Source organism: Ictidomys tridecemlineatus, chromosome 5 (assembly GCF_052094955.1).
Source record: "Ictidomys tridecemlineatus isolate mIctTri1 chromosome 5, mIctTri1.hap1, whole genome shotgun sequence".
Classification (NCBI taxonomy): domain Eukaryota; kingdom Metazoa; phylum Chordata; class Mammalia; order Rodentia; family Sciuridae; genus Ictidomys; species Ictidomys tridecemlineatus.
Window position 1 is genome coordinate 121,726,320 of NC_135481.1, and position 15,970 is coordinate 121,742,289.

At 46.9% G+C, this 15,970-nt stretch overlaps 1 protein-coding gene across 7 annotated transcripts in view; it reads left to right on the forward strand.

The window, feature by feature from the left end:
- The window catches only part of Tecpr2 (tectonin beta-propeller repeat containing 2), a 79,791-nt gene that overhangs the window by 39,209 nt on the left and 24,612 nt on the right, over positions 1-15,970 (forward strand). For 6 of the 7 annotated variants that reach the window (XM_005341003.5, XM_040273955.2, XM_040273956.2 and 3 more), the window contains 5 exons: positions 505-685; positions 1,942-2,083; positions 6,679-6,919; positions 7,611-7,700; positions 9,295-9,528. In XM_005341003.5, coding sequence (XP_005341060.2) covers positions 505-685; positions 1,942-2,083; positions 6,679-6,919; positions 7,611-7,700; positions 9,295-9,528 — 888 coding nt within the window. The remainder of the gene's footprint in view (positions 1-504; positions 686-1,941; positions 2,084-6,678; positions 6,920-7,610; positions 7,701-9,294; positions 9,529-15,970) is intronic. The other variant, XM_040273957.2, reaches the window with a different exon arrangement.

The window sequence follows — 15,970 nt, forward strand, 5'->3', positions numbered from 1 at the left end:
TTTAAATTTTGTTTTATTTTTTAAAAATTTGTTTTTACAGTACTGGGAAATGAACACAGGGTCTCACACAAGTTAAGCAGACACTCTGCCACTGAGGTCCGCCCTCTGCCCTTGTGTTTTTATTTCAAGACAGGAACTCACTAAGATGCCCAGGCTGAACTTGAACTTGTGATCCTCCTGCAGCAGCCTCCCACATAGTTGGAATTACAAACATGCACCACCACACCTGGCTTCTCCAGAACATCTAAAGTTACCTTGGGACAGCAGAGAATTCTGAATTACAATCCTTTAGTTCCAAAGAGTATTTAAAATTGCCTTAGACACATGTCTTGTTGAAGCAAAATTTAACTACTTTTTGTTGGCTAAACCTTCAAGATAAAGGCACTCATTATGAAAGAATATGGCAAAGTACTAGAAAAGAAAAATATGCAAACATCAGATTTATGGTAGAGTGTGAAGTACTGATGTTGCATCCTTAGGCCCTCTGTTCCCTTTTGTTGGCAGGTCTCAGCGTGGATCGCCCCTGTGCCCGAGCCGTGAAGGTCGACTGTCCTTACCCACTGTCCCAGATCACAGCCCGGAACAGTGTGGTGTGGGCACTGACAGAACAGAGGGCCCTCCTGTATCGGGAGGGCGTGAGCAGCTTCTGTCCAGAAGGGGAGCAGTGGAAGTGTGACATTGTCAGGTACGGCCAGGCACTGTGTTTGTCCTCTCCTGTGTTCTCCTCAGCATGACTCTCCACAAGCCACCCATGCAGGTCTTTCTGGGCAGAGCCAACCCCTAAAGGTCTCATGATGATAGAGTTCTCTTGAGTTGTCAGAGTTAACTTCTTTTTTTTTTTTTTTTTTTTTTTTTTTTTTTTTTTTTTTAAGAGAGAGTGAGAGAAGAGGAGGGAGAGAGAGAGAGAATTTCCAACATTTTTTATTTCTTAGTTCTCGGCGGACACAACATTTTTGTTGGTATGTGGTGCTGGGGATCGAACCCGGGCCGCACGCATGCCAGGCGAGCGCGCTACCGCTTGAGCCACATCCCCAGCCCCAGAGTTAACTTCTAAAGCCTGGTCTGGGGACACTCTTTGCCTACCTCTGCCAGCAGACAGGGCATCAAGTTGGAGCTATTTTTAAAATGCTGCTGCCCTGTGTTACCCTAAGCCTCAAAGTCATAAGTCTCTCGTGCTGGTCTCCATTCAGAACTGCCTGTTGGCAGATGGTTTCTGTTCAGGCTACAATGGCTTAGGTCAAGATACTTTGTTGTATTTTCATCCTAGTCAATTGAAATTTAGTCCCTAGGAATAATCAGACCAGGATGGTCTTGATTTGAATTTAGACAGCCAGTGAACCTTCAGGGAGCAGTGCTGTGAGCCAGGGTGGCTGAGACTTGGCTCTGCCATCATCAGCTGTCAGTCCAGTGGTGAGCCTCATAATAGTGGACACCAGTTAGTCCAGAGGGTCTTTGATGGGATGTGGAGTGCATGGTGCCAAGGAACTGTTGACTGCCTGCAGAGGCTGGGAGGCAGTATGCCACTAGGAGCAGTAGCTGAGCCTCAGAGCTGTCATGAACGTGCCCAGAAGGAGGAAGAGATAAACCCTGCATAGAGGGCGGCATCTACCTGGGGCTGGCTGCATGACATCACTGGGCCCATGAGGGAGTTTGCGGTAGATTACTAGGGGAGGAGAGGGTAGTGATGGGGATGCTTTTGACCTGGGATGCCATCAGCACCCACTCACACTTGTCTTAGGTGGCTTTCTCTCCATAGCTTTCCCCACCATTCTGGCTCTTGAACAACTGCTGCACATCTGGACAGTTTCTGTTGCACAGTTGTGTGACTCACTCACACCTAGCAGGGGCATGTTTCTTCTTCATGCAAGCCCACCAGGACAAACGCGATGGGGCAGCCCTGACTTTGGTGACTGAATCTCGTGTTCTCTTGCTCATTTTTAGTGAAAAGCAAGCTTTGGAGCCTGTCTGCATAACTCTCGGGGATCAGCACACCTTGTGGGCTCTGGACATTCGTGGAAAGCTATGGTTCAGAACTGGCGTGGTTCCCAAGAAGCCGCAAGGAGATGACAGCCACTGGTGGCAAGTAGGTGCTCTGGAATTGGCCAAGGGCTCCGCTTCCTTTCTTCCTCCCCTCTTCCTTAGGAGGCTGAATTATATGAACAGTACTCACTCTTGCTGTTGTGGGCCAGACACTTGGATTTGAGCACATGTGAGACACAAGGACTTGTCATCAGGGGTAACTCGCCATGCTTTCCTTGTTTAAGTAATGCAGATTTTATTTATTTATTTAGACATTCATCATTATAAGCTAAGTAAACCCAGTGGCAGCCATCTGAAGACCTAGATAATAGTGATGTTTAATGTGGAACAAATATACTATGAAAAGAGAAACCCAATCCACAGTTAAAATCCATCTGTTAACGATTGCTTGAAAGACCTCTTTTAAGTCAGTGATGTTTCAACAGAGAATGGAGAGTTTTCCACATGCTCCTTGACAGGAGGATGCTGTGAGAAGCCAGAGGGAGTAGTCAAGCAGCACCCACTTTCCCCCTCAATAGCTTCGCTTCCCAGTCTTCTCTGTGGGCATGAGGTAGCCCTGACAGTTGTGAGATACGTTACATCTTATAGTTGGGTGGGCTTGTTTTGTTTGTTTGTTTCTGGGGATGGAACCCAGAGCCATATGCATTCTAGACTCTACCACTCTACCACTGATCCACACCTCCAACCCTTTTTTATTTTGAGACAGGTCTCACTAAGTTCCCCAGGCTGGCCTTGAACTTGTGATCCTCCTGTGTTTCATCTTCTGAGTCCCTGGGACGACAAGCATTTCCCACCACATCCAGATCGATGCCTTCCGTTTTTATGTCTCTGTTGGTTCGGGTTTTATTGTCTCCTCAGATCTGCCTTGTTGAGACATGCCATGCACTGTCTGCTCTGCCAGATGAGAACTTGAGAAAATAAGTTATATTTGCTCCTTGATAAACATGTATATTGCATATATCTGTCTCTAATGGGATATTCTAGGTAATATTTATAAAGTTATGTGATTTTAAAATACCTTCTGTGTACTTATAACCATATACAGATACACACATGTATTTGCATATCTATATGTGTACTAAATATATATATCGTTTGTGTTTTGGGGGTACCAGGTTTCTTTATTTGAAGAAATGATACAAATTAAAGCACTTACATGGATGCTTTGGTACAACTTATAGAAAAGGTAAAGGTACCCCAACATGCATACACTGCCTTGGTGACCAGAAAAGTCATTCCATGACTGTGGGGGGGTTAGCCTGAGGCTTAGCTCTCATCATCACTGCCTTCGTGGCTGTGCTTGTCGAAGAGATTCTGCCATGCCTCCTTCTGAGGCTGCCATATTGCACAAGTTGTCTTCATGGGCACCACATTCTTTGATTTCACCTGCTCACACAAGTGATGTCTATGCAATTATGCAAGTGGAGGTCGTTTTTGTCATGGCCACCTCACGCTCGCCTGGCATGCGTGCGGCCCGGGTTCGATCCTCAGCACCACTTACCAACAAAGATGTTGTGTCCGCCGAGAACTAAAAAATAAATATTAAAAATTCTCTCTTTCTCTCTCTCTCTCTCTCTCTCTCTCTCTCTCTCTCTCTCTCTCTCCTCTCTCACTCTCTCTTTGAAAAAAAAAAAATAGAGAGCATCTTATTACATTCAGCCCCACCCCCCAGTCGACATGGTCTGGTTTCTTGCCCTGCCCCCTCCCCTCATGAGATTGGTGAAGAACATATTTGGCAAAGTTCTTCAGAGCCACATCATCACAGAGTAGTAAGACATGGACAAGTCAGCACAGGAAGCAGTTGACAATGGCCGGCCTCCCAGTCCTGGGGTAGTTCTGATGTGCCTGTAGGGAGGTGGCCGAGGTGGCTGAGGAGAGGTGTGGAGGCCTGGGGTGGTGAGGGCACTGAGGACGTAGTGAAGGGCTGCTGGCTCAACAGTGGGTTCTGTACAAGCACTGTCAAAGCAGGAGACGACTGTGCCTCTTCACAAAGAAGAGCTGGTTAAAATCTGTTTTTTAAGTAGCATAAAGAAAGCTGTGGGCTGGGGTTGTGGCTCAGTGGTAGAGTGCTCGCCTAACACGGGCGAGGCCCTGGGTTTAATCCTCAGCACCACTTAAAAATAAACAAAGGTATTGTGTCCAACTACAACTAAAAAAAAAAAAAAAAGAATATTTTAAAAAAATGGACTGGGGTTGTGGCTCAGTGGCAGAGCACTTGCCTGGCATGTGTGAGGCCCTGGGTTTGATCCTTAGCACCACATATAAATAAATAAAGTGAAAAATCCATTGGCAACTAAAAAATATTAAAAAAAAAAAAAGAAAGAAAGAAAGAAAGCCAGATCTCACTGGGGATATAGAATGCTTGCCTTGCATATGTAAAGCCCTGGATTCAATCTCTAGCACCACCAAAAAAGAAAAATTCATTTTCAGAAAGCTAGATCTCATTTCATCATAATATTACCTTCAGAGAAATTTTATTTGACAGAACCATTTTGAGACACTTTGCAGCAGAGTTATTTTAAATACTCTTAAGATTGATTCATTGTAGGGCTGGGGATGTGGCTCAAGCGGTAGCGCGCTCGCCTAGCATGCGTGCGGCCCGGGTTCGATCCTCAGCAGCACCACATACCAACAAAGATGTTGTGTCTGCCGAGAACTAAGAAAAAATAAATAAAGGTTAAAATTCTCTCTCTCTCTCTCTGTCCCCCTCTCTCACTCTCTCTTTAAAAAAAAAAAAAAAAAAAAAAAGATTGATTCATTGTAGCCAGTGTTTAGCTGCTAAATTTTTCCATTCTCTTGTGATCCGCATTCTGCTTTTCTGCACATCTTGAGTGCTGGGGATGAGTCTGACATATTTAGCGGATACCCTTGGCAGTGTCTTTACTCCCCAGGTCGGGTGAGTGTCATGCGCAGCTGTGCAGGCCCTTAGCCAGGACTCTGCTGTCTGCCACTCAGCAGCATGGCTGCCAGCCTCAGGGCTGCAGCACCTGTGTCCTGCCACTCACTCCAGAGCACTCTGATGCAGATGGCACAGCCATGCAGGAGAGAGCTTACAGAGTTTTGAATGTGGCAGCAGATCTGCAGCAGGGTCTGAACCCCGTGTGGGGGGCCCGGGGTTGTGGCTCAGTGGTAGAGCATTTGCCTAGCATTTGTAAGACACTGGGTTCAATCCTCAGCACCATATAAAAAAATAAACAAACAAACAAAAAAACCAATCTGTGTCAACTTGAGTTAGGACAGCTCTCATAGCCACCCTAGTCCTTTCACAGACAAGAAAGGATAGTATGAGCCAGGCATGGTGGTGCACACCTGTGATCCCAGCGGCTCTGGAGGCTGAGGCAGGAGGATTACAAGTTCAAATCCAGCATCAGTAGGGAGACCTGTTTCAAAATTTAAAAATTAAAAAAGGACTGGTAAAGCCTGGATTTAATCCCTGGAATCGAAAAAAAGAGGTAGTGTGTGTTGTATTTTCTTTTTGTTTGTTAATTTTTAAGTTTCCTTTAATAAGTAACATTACTCTCAGCATTCATTTTGCATGACTCCTAGAGGGAAGTGAGCATCTGGGCAGGAGTGGATCTCTGTAACTGAACCCAACATGCAGAACTATGAGAGAAAGTCATGCAGTCATAAAGAACTCAATTTCAATCACAGCCACCCAACAAGGGAGAAGTCCCCTGAGGGGAAGTGATTGCCTAGAAAAGCATCTCTGGAGGTGTCTGTGCAGATGCTTTCCAGGAATGTTATGGAAGCGAGTTCTGCCTCTGAGCTAGGAGACTTGTAGGTGCCCAGAGGTATCCTGGTTTATGCTGGTGGCTTAGCGTGAATGTTGGTAGTCCTGGTTTAAGATATAAGTTACTTCATCCTCTTACTTATAATACTTTTTTAATTCATTATTAGTCTAAATGTTGTATATTATTGTCTATTGGCAACATCTGAAATTAAAAGCAAAATTGTTCTTGCTCATTTTCATTAGAATAAATGACTTAGAATGAGTGGGAAGGAATGCTGTTTAACCACAAAAATAATACACCCTAGTAACTGATCCAGGTAATATGGAAGTATGTAAAATACAATGGAAACATTTTCTTCCACCATTTTCTTTTTATTCTTTCTAGTTACATATAAAATTAAGATACCTTTTGACCTAATCAAAAAAGCATGGAGGGCTGGGGCTGTGGCTCAGTGGCAGAGTGTTTGCCTAGCATGTGTGAGGCACTGGGTTCCATTCTCAGCACTGTGTATCAATAAATAAAATAAAGGTCCACTGACAATTAAAAAAATTGGAATATAATTTGCTCTAATTTAGTCCCCAGCACTTTCTCCCTCCCCTTCTCCCTCCACCCTACTGATCTTTCTAATTTATTTATAGGTTTTTTTGGTTTTGTTTCGTTTTGTTTTTTAGTGTCCTCCACCACTTTCAATCCCACCCTTGAAGCAGTGGCAGTTAGTAGCTTGTTGTTCTACTCCCAGCCCTCTCACAGACCCCATTTGCACGTGTGTGTGTGTATGTGGGGGGGGGGGGTGCCTGGCCATCATACTGTAGATGCAGATGTGTGGATGTGGCAGAACCTTGCTTGGCGGCAGAGCATGTGCTGGCGACTGCACTGACACAGGTCTTTGCTCTTCTGCCCCCTCCAGGTGAGCATCACGGACTACGTGGTGTTTGACCAGTGCAGCTTATTCCAGACAATTATCCAGGCCACGCACTCGGTGGCCACAGCAGCCCAGGCGCCCGTAGAAAAGGTAGCAGACAAACTGCGCCTGGCATTTTGGTCTCAGCAGCTTCAGTGCCAGCCCAGCCTGCTGGGAGTTAACCACAGTGGCGTCTGGATCTGCGCAGGCAAGAATGAGTTCCACGTGGCCAAAGGAAGCCTCATAGGTGGGCAGATCACTTTGTTTTCAGATTGGCTTGATAGGCAGCTCCAGTTTATTTTATCTAATTAATTAATTTTTTGTGTGGTGCAGGGATCAAACCCAGAGCCTCCTGCAGAAAAGCTTTTAGATTCCATCTTGAAAGGTAGTGCAGCACCAATGGCATGGAGCTTCTGGCATGGGGGCACTCTGCCTCGTTGATCACTGCTCCCCCGTGTTCTGTTTTCAGTGTGTCATTCCTAAAACTTGGACCCATTTTCTAGACATTGTATAATCAGTTTCCTCTTGTAACCAATTGTGATATAAGAAAAGCAAATAGTGCCCATTTTTATGTTAATAATTTCACATTTAAAGGGAAACATCTATCCAAGCCCACAGAGCCTAGTAGCGAGAATGGTCCATTTCCTGGAGGGAAATTATCACTCCTATAGGACATACAGGGTACCAGCTGGATCTGTGAGTGAACCCTTTCTTAATAAATTGGCTCTAGCTCCTCCCCCGTTGATCTCCCTGGGCCTCTGCAGACAAGATGGAGCCCATACTGACTATGTTCATGGAAATGCACCTGGCTCAGACTGTTTAATCCCAGGACAATAGAATCAGCTGTAAGTGGTTTTGTGGGCAGCTATAGTCTAGAACTAAAACTCTGAAATTTTTTCATCTTTTTCTTTCTTTAATTCATTATTTATTCTTTCCAGGCACTTATTGGAATAATGTCGTTCCCCGGGGGACAGCTTCTGCAACCAAATGGGCCTTTGTGTTGGCTTCTGCTGCTCCCACCAAGGAAGGTGGGTTAGCCTGTAGAGAAATATAGTGCATGGTTTGGTAGTTGAAAAAGTTCAGACTATAGTCTGACCATAGCCCAGTGGGTGAGGAGATGCAGCCATGCAGTTCTTGAAACAGAGGATATGACAGTGTCTCAAGCCAGTAGCCCTGGTAGGTGAACCAAGGGTCTGTGCTGGATAGCCTGCTCAGAAGAGCCTCCAGGGGATGGTCAAGGTGGCTGAGACTGATGCAGAGTGTCTTTGTGAAGGAGAGACTATGCAGTGTGGTCACAAGGGCTGGTAGCAGGTCACCCAGCAGCAAATTTCAGGGGCCATAGCTTCTTTGGGCACCTTCCCCATTTGCCCTGGATAATTCTTATGTTACCTCTAGCAGCCTCTGTCTACCCTGAGTACCACACTTGTGCCCCAATGAAGGGCACAACTCCTGCCACTTTGTGTCTGTGCAGAACCCGTGGCCCCTCACAAAACATGGCTTTGGAGTCAGGAGAAACGGTGCTGCTACCAGATAGCTGGGAGCCCCAGCAGTTAGGTGACCTGTCAGGGCCTCCTCCCAGGGTTACACTTTGGGTCAGCTAGAAAACACCATAAGTCTATGAATAAGGAGGAAGCAGCGTACTTAGTTCCAGCCATCAGTCTCCAGCGTGTGGGTCACTTGGTCTGCGTAATTCGTGCTTACTCACTAGCTTGCTCTGGTCACAGTTCTGCCAGAAATCTCAGAAAATGTTAAGTTGTTCCTGGGTTGGCACAGATTCACTGGGCACAGTGACTGACCTGAGCTGATGGGTGGCAGCTTTCAGTCTCTACTGACCCTCTCCTCATGATGTCATGGGTGTGCTGCAGGCACATTGTCACACTTCCCGGAAGCTGCCTGGCTCTTCTGCAACTGTTGCACAGACATATGGCAGGCCTTCCCTCAGGTTTTCAAAATTCAATAAATGATCAAACCCCAAAACAAATCTCACCACAGGTTTTAAATAATATTCTACTTTCATACTGTGACTAAGGGTTTAACTTCTTCAGGGATTATTTGCATTTTAAACAGAATCTAAAATCTCACTGAAATGGTGGAGGGACTGAAAGGTCATTTTGAGGCAAGGCTTGAAGGAGGAGATTTCCAGCTTTCCAGGTCTTGTCCTGCTTGGTTAGTAGAAGGGTGGGGATAGCACCTTGGTGCTCTTCTCCTGCAGAACTGCTGCTCCCACTTCTGCAGGGGACTGATGCTGATGCTTTCAGAAAGGTCCTTCCTCTTGGTGAGATCTGACAGTCTGTTTTAAAAGTCTGTATTAAAGGCTTCCCAGCCTGATATAAATGGGAGCCACATTATAGCCTTCATAAAACTTTCTAAGTCCCACTTTCTTTCCATTCCTTTAAAATATCTGAGGCTTAATTTGGCTAACCAGCTGGTTATGGTGTTTCCTCTAACTTAAAGTACCTGGAAGCCCCTGCCCTCCTGCCTGGGTGAGTATGGAGTATGAGCCAGCCAGCATCTGCGGACAGTGTTAGGTGTGTGTGCCTGAAGGTAAAGCTGCCTTGTGCATTGAGGGCAGGTGGCTTCTTGCAAACAGGGCACCGTCATAGACATGAACCTTTTCCACAGGAAGCTCTTTGTGGCTGTGCCAGAGCAGCAAGGATCTGTGCAGCATCAGCACCCAGAGCCCAGAGAGCCGCCCCTCCACAGTGCAGCTGCCCCCCGACGCTGAGATGAGAGCCTATGCTGCCTGCCGGGATGCGCTGTGGGCCTTGGACAGCCTCGGCCAGGTGTTTATCAGGACGCTATCCAAGAGCTGCCCCACAGGCATGCACTGGACAAGGCTGGACCTTTCCCAGCTAGGTATGACCATCTTGTCAGTGTGCTTGCTGGATCCCGATTGCCTCAGGGCCCTGAATTTGCCTTGGGTGAATTCTTGGATGTGATTTTCAGGTGCTGGGTTTTAGGAGATTGGTTGGTCACTCTTCCGGATGAAATGGGCCTCTTGATTTTGTGAGGCGGTTCACCCGCTACCCTTGGGTATTCAGAAGTTGCTACTAAGAATTGATTACAAGCAGCACTGTTGGCACAGCTGTCTCTGTCAGTCTGTCTGAACATGGGATGTAGCTCTGTGACCTTTAAATCTGGAAAAGGGATGTGCCCTGTGCGTGGATCAATGGCACATTTGTCTGCGCCTCGACATCTGGGAGAGCACCCAGTGCAGAGGCTCTCAGCACGTGTCGAGGGTTCTCGTACCCAGGGCAAGAAGATGTGCCACTAACTGCAGCTCTTCTCTGGGCCCAGGAGCTAGAGTAGGCCAAGTAGTACGGCACAGTTTGCAGATAGTTCATTCAGAGTCCACGAAGTACTAAATAAGCCAAGACATAAGATCATTCTCTAAGTAAATTCCTGACCAACTAGGAAGTTTGAGTGTGTTTTTTTTATATTATTAGTTGTTCACAACATTACAAAGCTCTTGACATATCATATTTCATACATTTGATTCAAGCAGATTATGAACTCCTATTTTTACCCTGTATACATATTACAGATTCACATGGGTTCCACATCCACTTTTTTACATACTGCCATACTAGTGTCTGTTGTATTCTGCTGCCCTTCCTATCCTCTACTATCCCCCCTCCCCTCCTCTCCCCTCTCCTCCCATCTTCTCTCTCTACCCCATCTACTGTAATTCATTTCTCTCTCTTGTTTTTTTTCCCTTTCTCCTCACTTCCTCTTATATGTAATTTTGTATAACAATGAGGGTCTCCTTCCTTTACCATGCAATTTCCCTTCTCTCTCTCTTTCCCTCCCCCCTCTCGACCCTGTTTAATGGTGATCCTCTTCTCATGCTCTTCCTCCCTATTCTGTTCTTAGTAGCTCTCCTTATATCAAAGATGACATTTGGCATTTGTTTTTTAGGGATTGGCTAGCTTCACTTAGTATAATCTGCTCTAGTGCTATCCATTTCCCTGCAAATTCCATGATTTTGTCATTTTTTAGTGCAGAGTAATACTCCATTGTGTATAAATGCCACATTTTTTTATCCATTCATCTATTGAAGGGCATCTAGGGGCTGGGGATGTGGCTCAAGCGGTAGCTCGCTCGCCTGGCATGCGTGCGGCCCAGGTTCGATCCTCAGCACCACATACCAACAAAGATGTTGTGTCCGCCGAGAACTAGAAAATAAATATTAAAAAAAAAAAAAAAAAAAAAAAAAAAAAAAAAAAAAAAAAAAAAAAAAAAAAAAAAAGAAGGGCATCTAGGTTGGTTCCACAGTCTAGCTATTGTGAATTGTGCTGCTATGAACATCGATGTAGCAGTATCCCTATAGTATGCTCTTTTAAGGTCTTCAGGGAATAGTCCGAGAAGGACAATAGCTGGGTCAAATGGTGGTTCCATTCCCAGCTTTCCCAGGAATCTCCATACTGCTTTCCAAATTGGCCGCACCAATTTGCAGTCCCACCAGCAATGTACAAGTGTACCCTTTTCCCCACATCCTCGCCAGCACTTGCTGTTGTTTGACTTCATAATGGCTGCCAATCTTACTGGAGTGAGATGGTATCTTAGGGTGGTTTTGATTTGCATTTCTCTGACTGCTAGAGATGGTGAGCATTTTTTCATGTACTTGTTGATTGATTGTATGTCCTCCTCTGAGAAGTGTCTGTTCAGGTCCTTGGCCCATTTGTTGATTGGGTTATTTGTTATCTTATTGTTTAATTTTTTGAGTTCTTTGTATACTCTGGATATTAGGGCTCTATCTGAAGTGTGAGGAGTAAAAATTTGTTCCCAGGATGTAGGCTCCCTATTTACCTCTCTTATTGTTTCTCTTGCTGATAAAAAACTTTTTAGTTTAAGTAAGTCCCATTTGTTGATTCTTGTTATTAACTCTTGTGCTATGGGTGTCCTATTAAGGAATTTGGAGCCTGACCCCACAATATGTAGATCTGAGCCAACTTTTTCTTCTATCAGATGCAGAGTCTCTGATTTGATATCAAGCTCCTTGATCCATTTTGAGTTAACTTTTGTGCATGGTGAGAGAAGGGGATTCAGTTTCATTTTGTTGCATATGGATTTCCAGTTTTCCCAGCACCATTTGTTGAAGATGCTATCCTTCCTCCATTGCATGCTGAGTGTGGTTTATATGAAGGTGGAGGCCACAGCAGATGGCTCCCAGGGTGGGGTGCCCTCCCCTGCAGCAAGGGCTCCTGCTGTTGTGCACCCACAACCAGTGTTCTGAATTGGACAAGTGTCCAGTGTCAAGAACACAACCACGGAGACTCACAAAGAAAGAGGATGAGGAAGGAAGTGCGCAAGCAGAGAGGCTGGCTGTCCCTCCTTGCCCAGGCCCTCCTGTATGGCAGGGTCTCACTCTTCATAAAGTTGATGTTGCCCTGAGCAAGCCTGGCCCAGCACAGAGCCACTCTCACTTTTGGCACCAGGATTCCTACAGGCTGCTGGTTAGAGGCCCCTGAACCTAATCCGGCTGTTCCTGAAGCAAACCCTGCCACAGCTAGGGATTTTCCAGGGTATTGTGAGTATTTGTGCTTTGGGCTTTCTGGACCTACTGGTCACTTTCTGGCTTTCTGAGAGCCTTTGCCAGACAAGGCTGTGGCTGTTAGTGATCTGAATGCTGGTGCTGCTGTCTGCCCTGGGAAATCTCATCTGTCCAGAGACCCACTGGCCCTTAGCCCTTCTCTGGTCATCCTTACCAGGCCCATTGGGAGAGGTGCTAGGTAGAGCTGGGGGAGGCCTTACTCATTTGCACACTTTGGGTCAGGAATGAAACTATTTCACCAGCATCACCCCCACCTGGCTCCTCCAAGGGAAGGCCATCACACCACTGCAAAGGGGTACACAGCGAGGGGGCATCATGCAGGTGCCACGCCATTGCAGCCCACTCTTCCTGGTCCTTCCATCCCCACATGGCCCCTGCCTGTCCCTAGTTCAGTCTAGTCCTGCTAGCCGTGCTAGGGTGTTCCAGTCTCTGAGGTGTGCGTTTGGGCTTCCTGGGAAAGTGGCCATTCTTTGCAGAGGAGAATCCTAGGTTCAGCAGGATTGAGTCTCAACTTAGGAGGGAGAGGAAGCAAGAATAAGACAAGGACGGGATGCAGCTCAGCTGGTAGAGTGCTTGCCTCGCATGCACATGGCCCTGGGTTTAATCCTTAGCACCAAAAAAAAAAAAAAAAAAGACAAGCTTGAGTCTAGGATGTGTTGGCCCTGTGGTGTTTCATAGGTGCTCTTTGAGGGCTGGATGCGTGAATAGAAGGCAAGACATAGTGGCAGACACAGTGCCAGCTGTGTGCAGAGAGCTGGGCCCTAGGCAAGCTACTCTTCACCTTCAAAGATGATGCTGTCTCGTCTTTCTAATGGGAACAGCAGCCACTACCTCACCCCACACCACTCAGAGATGATCCAGCAAGAGTCCCATCTAAGTGTGAACTTTCTTGGCATCACAACTTACTCTCAAGCCTTCAGTATTGGGCTGATCCTTGGACTGCTGGGTGCACAGTCAGATGGCTGGGCTTGCACCACTGGGCAAGCAGTTGATTCCAGCATCCTATGTTGAAAAGCTCTGCCATTTTTAGTCTATCTCACTTTCAGCTTTAGATCTTATTCATTTATTAGGTTATTTGGTTGATGCTGGAATGAAGAACAAACTCCTTGCACCACTTTCTCATAAACCTGAGGAGCACGGCAGTCCAGAGTTGGTAGATTTTCTGCTGGAGCAGGGCAGGGCAACAGGGCGCAGTGGGAGGGGTGCTGGCCTTCACCCGGCTGGCAGACCAGGGCACCAGGTGTCCTCTTACAAGGTCCACTCCAGGCATGTCTGTGCAGCCATGGGGAGAAGAGGTGGATCAGGAGAGCTTTGAAAACAGTTAAGTTAGGGATTTCAGATTCTGAGGTGGGGTAAGTTCTCTGCCCAGGACCCCACATCGTCCTTGGCAGGTGTCTTCAGTCAACATTGACTAGTGCAGCGTTGTCTGGTCAGCACTAATGTGCCTGGGCTACTCCTCTGGGATGAGCTGCGATGCAGCATTGTGCCATAAATGCCAGCCCTGGGGTGCCGTGGCAGTGAAGGGGCCGTGGCCTTTTCAGGACCAACTCTGCCTTTGAAGATTCTGTTCAGTGTCAAACTGATCCTTCCCAAACTTGTTTGGTTTTTGTTCTTGTTGTTTTGTTTTGTTTTTTCTGATTTCACTCTACTCCCACTGAATTCTGAAGGAAAGAGCAGAGTCCAGTCTGTCTGTTTGCTCATTTGCTTTGTGCAGTGCTAAGGATCAAATCCAGGGCGGCATGCATGCTAGCCAAGCACTGCCACTGAGCCGTGTCCCCATCCTGGGCAGAGCCCTCTTGAGCAGTTTCTGCTTCACCACTGAACAGTCCAGTCATCGGTGGCCGTTCCATCCGCCTCAAAGACTCTCCCATGCTATCTGGCCCTCTCTTCCCATCTTCCCACAGTCACTATTGGAGTCCCCTCCTGACAGGACTGTAGGACTGCAGTATCCACCCAGAGCACCAAGTGTGCCCACTTCCTCCCATGTGGCCAGCACTGTCTTCCTAAAACACAGTTCAGGTGGTGTTGCCCTCAGTGTCAAATGGCTCCACAGTGCCACCTGAATAAAGCTGTCGTCGCTGGCCCTCAAAATTGATCCTGACCTGCCCCGCCCAGCCTCTTGCCACTGCCCCGCTGACGCCCTCACTGTGAGCACTGCCTTGCCTGCTGTCAGCTTCTCTCCGGGGCCTAGCGTGCCCCTCCCTGGACTTTCCTGCCTTTGCCTCTTCCTTCAGGACTCAGCTGAGGTTGCCACCTGACCCTGAACTTGCCTCAGTCGGGGTCCCCACCTTGACACTTCCCCACAGTGTTCCCTGAGCACTCTGCTGCTGCCTCTGGTGCCACAGTCATTTGAGTCCACCTTGCTATATTCGTTAGCCATCTGCTCAAGGAGGACAGAGGCTTTGCAGGCAGGGACCAAATGCTTGCCCACAGTATATAACCAGTAAGATTTTTAAATGGCAGAAAGTAGTATTTACAACTCCATTTCTAAGTAATTGTGGGTTATGCAATTTGATCCTGTATTTGGCCTTATACTGGTAATAAAAATAAAACACAGTACACATCTGTAATCCTAGCTCCTTGATAGGCTGAAGCAAAAAAGTCAAAAATTTGAGGCCACTCTGGACAGCTTAGTGACAACCCTGTCTCTAAATTTTAATAAGGGGACTGGGGATGTGGCTCAGTTGATAGGATGCTTGCCTATCGTTTGTGAGGCCCTGGGTTCATTCCCAAGCACCACAAAATAATAATAATAATAATAATAATAATAATAATAAATTAACCAACCCAGCTGAAATGCAGGTACAAGCTGCCATCACATGCAGTTAGTCTGGGGGGTAATGGGACTCCTACCTCTTGTGAAGGATCCCCACTTTTGCTCCAAGTTGCCCTTAGCCTGCCCAGGGCACAAGGCGAAAGCAGCTGTCTGGAAAGACAATTTGCACATGCTCTTCTCTTTTTTGTATTTTTTAATTGTAGATGGACACAATACCTTTATTTTATTTATTTATTTTTATGTGGTGCTGAGGATGGAACCCAATACCTCATACCTACAAGTCGCTCAGCCACTGAGCCATAGCCACAGCCCCAGGCAGTATCTTTCTGATGTCTACCCTTGCTCTGCTGCTCCACCACCTGGGTCCCTGTAGGAGGGAAAAGCTGGAAGGGCACATGCTGCACTTCTGGAGTAAAGTGCCTCATCACGTCTGCTCATAGCCCATTACCGAACCAGTCACCATCCTAGTCACCACTGCTGGATTCTGGGGAATGTGAAGGAGCCCCAGAGGGTTTAGGGAGGGAGCAGGCTCTGCCACATGTCCCTGTGGAACAGACTATGAATGTCATGCACTCTCTGGGAGGTAAAACCTGCAGAAAAACCCTCCATTAAACTTCTTTTTCTTCCTGACTCTAGTGCAGAACAGGCTGGTCTGCACACCGCAGCACATATTCCAGCATGTTCACCTTGTCCTGTGGACTCTGTGTGTCCTCCTGGCAGTATTATTTACTGCCACCTGAGCACCTGGCCCAGTGCATTCCTGTTGTGTGTGATTAGCATACCAAGCTACTGCCTGGAGCTCCAGGGGCAGGTTGAAGGCTCCGGTAGCTGGAATAGTTCCTGTAGGTGAGCTTATAGTTTACTGGCATCAAGATGACCTGTGGCAAGCTTCCCATAGGGTAGCTGGTGTGTTGTGGTGCAATCTTGTGAGCCATCACCCATGCCAGTGTTGGCTGTGCAATAGGGGC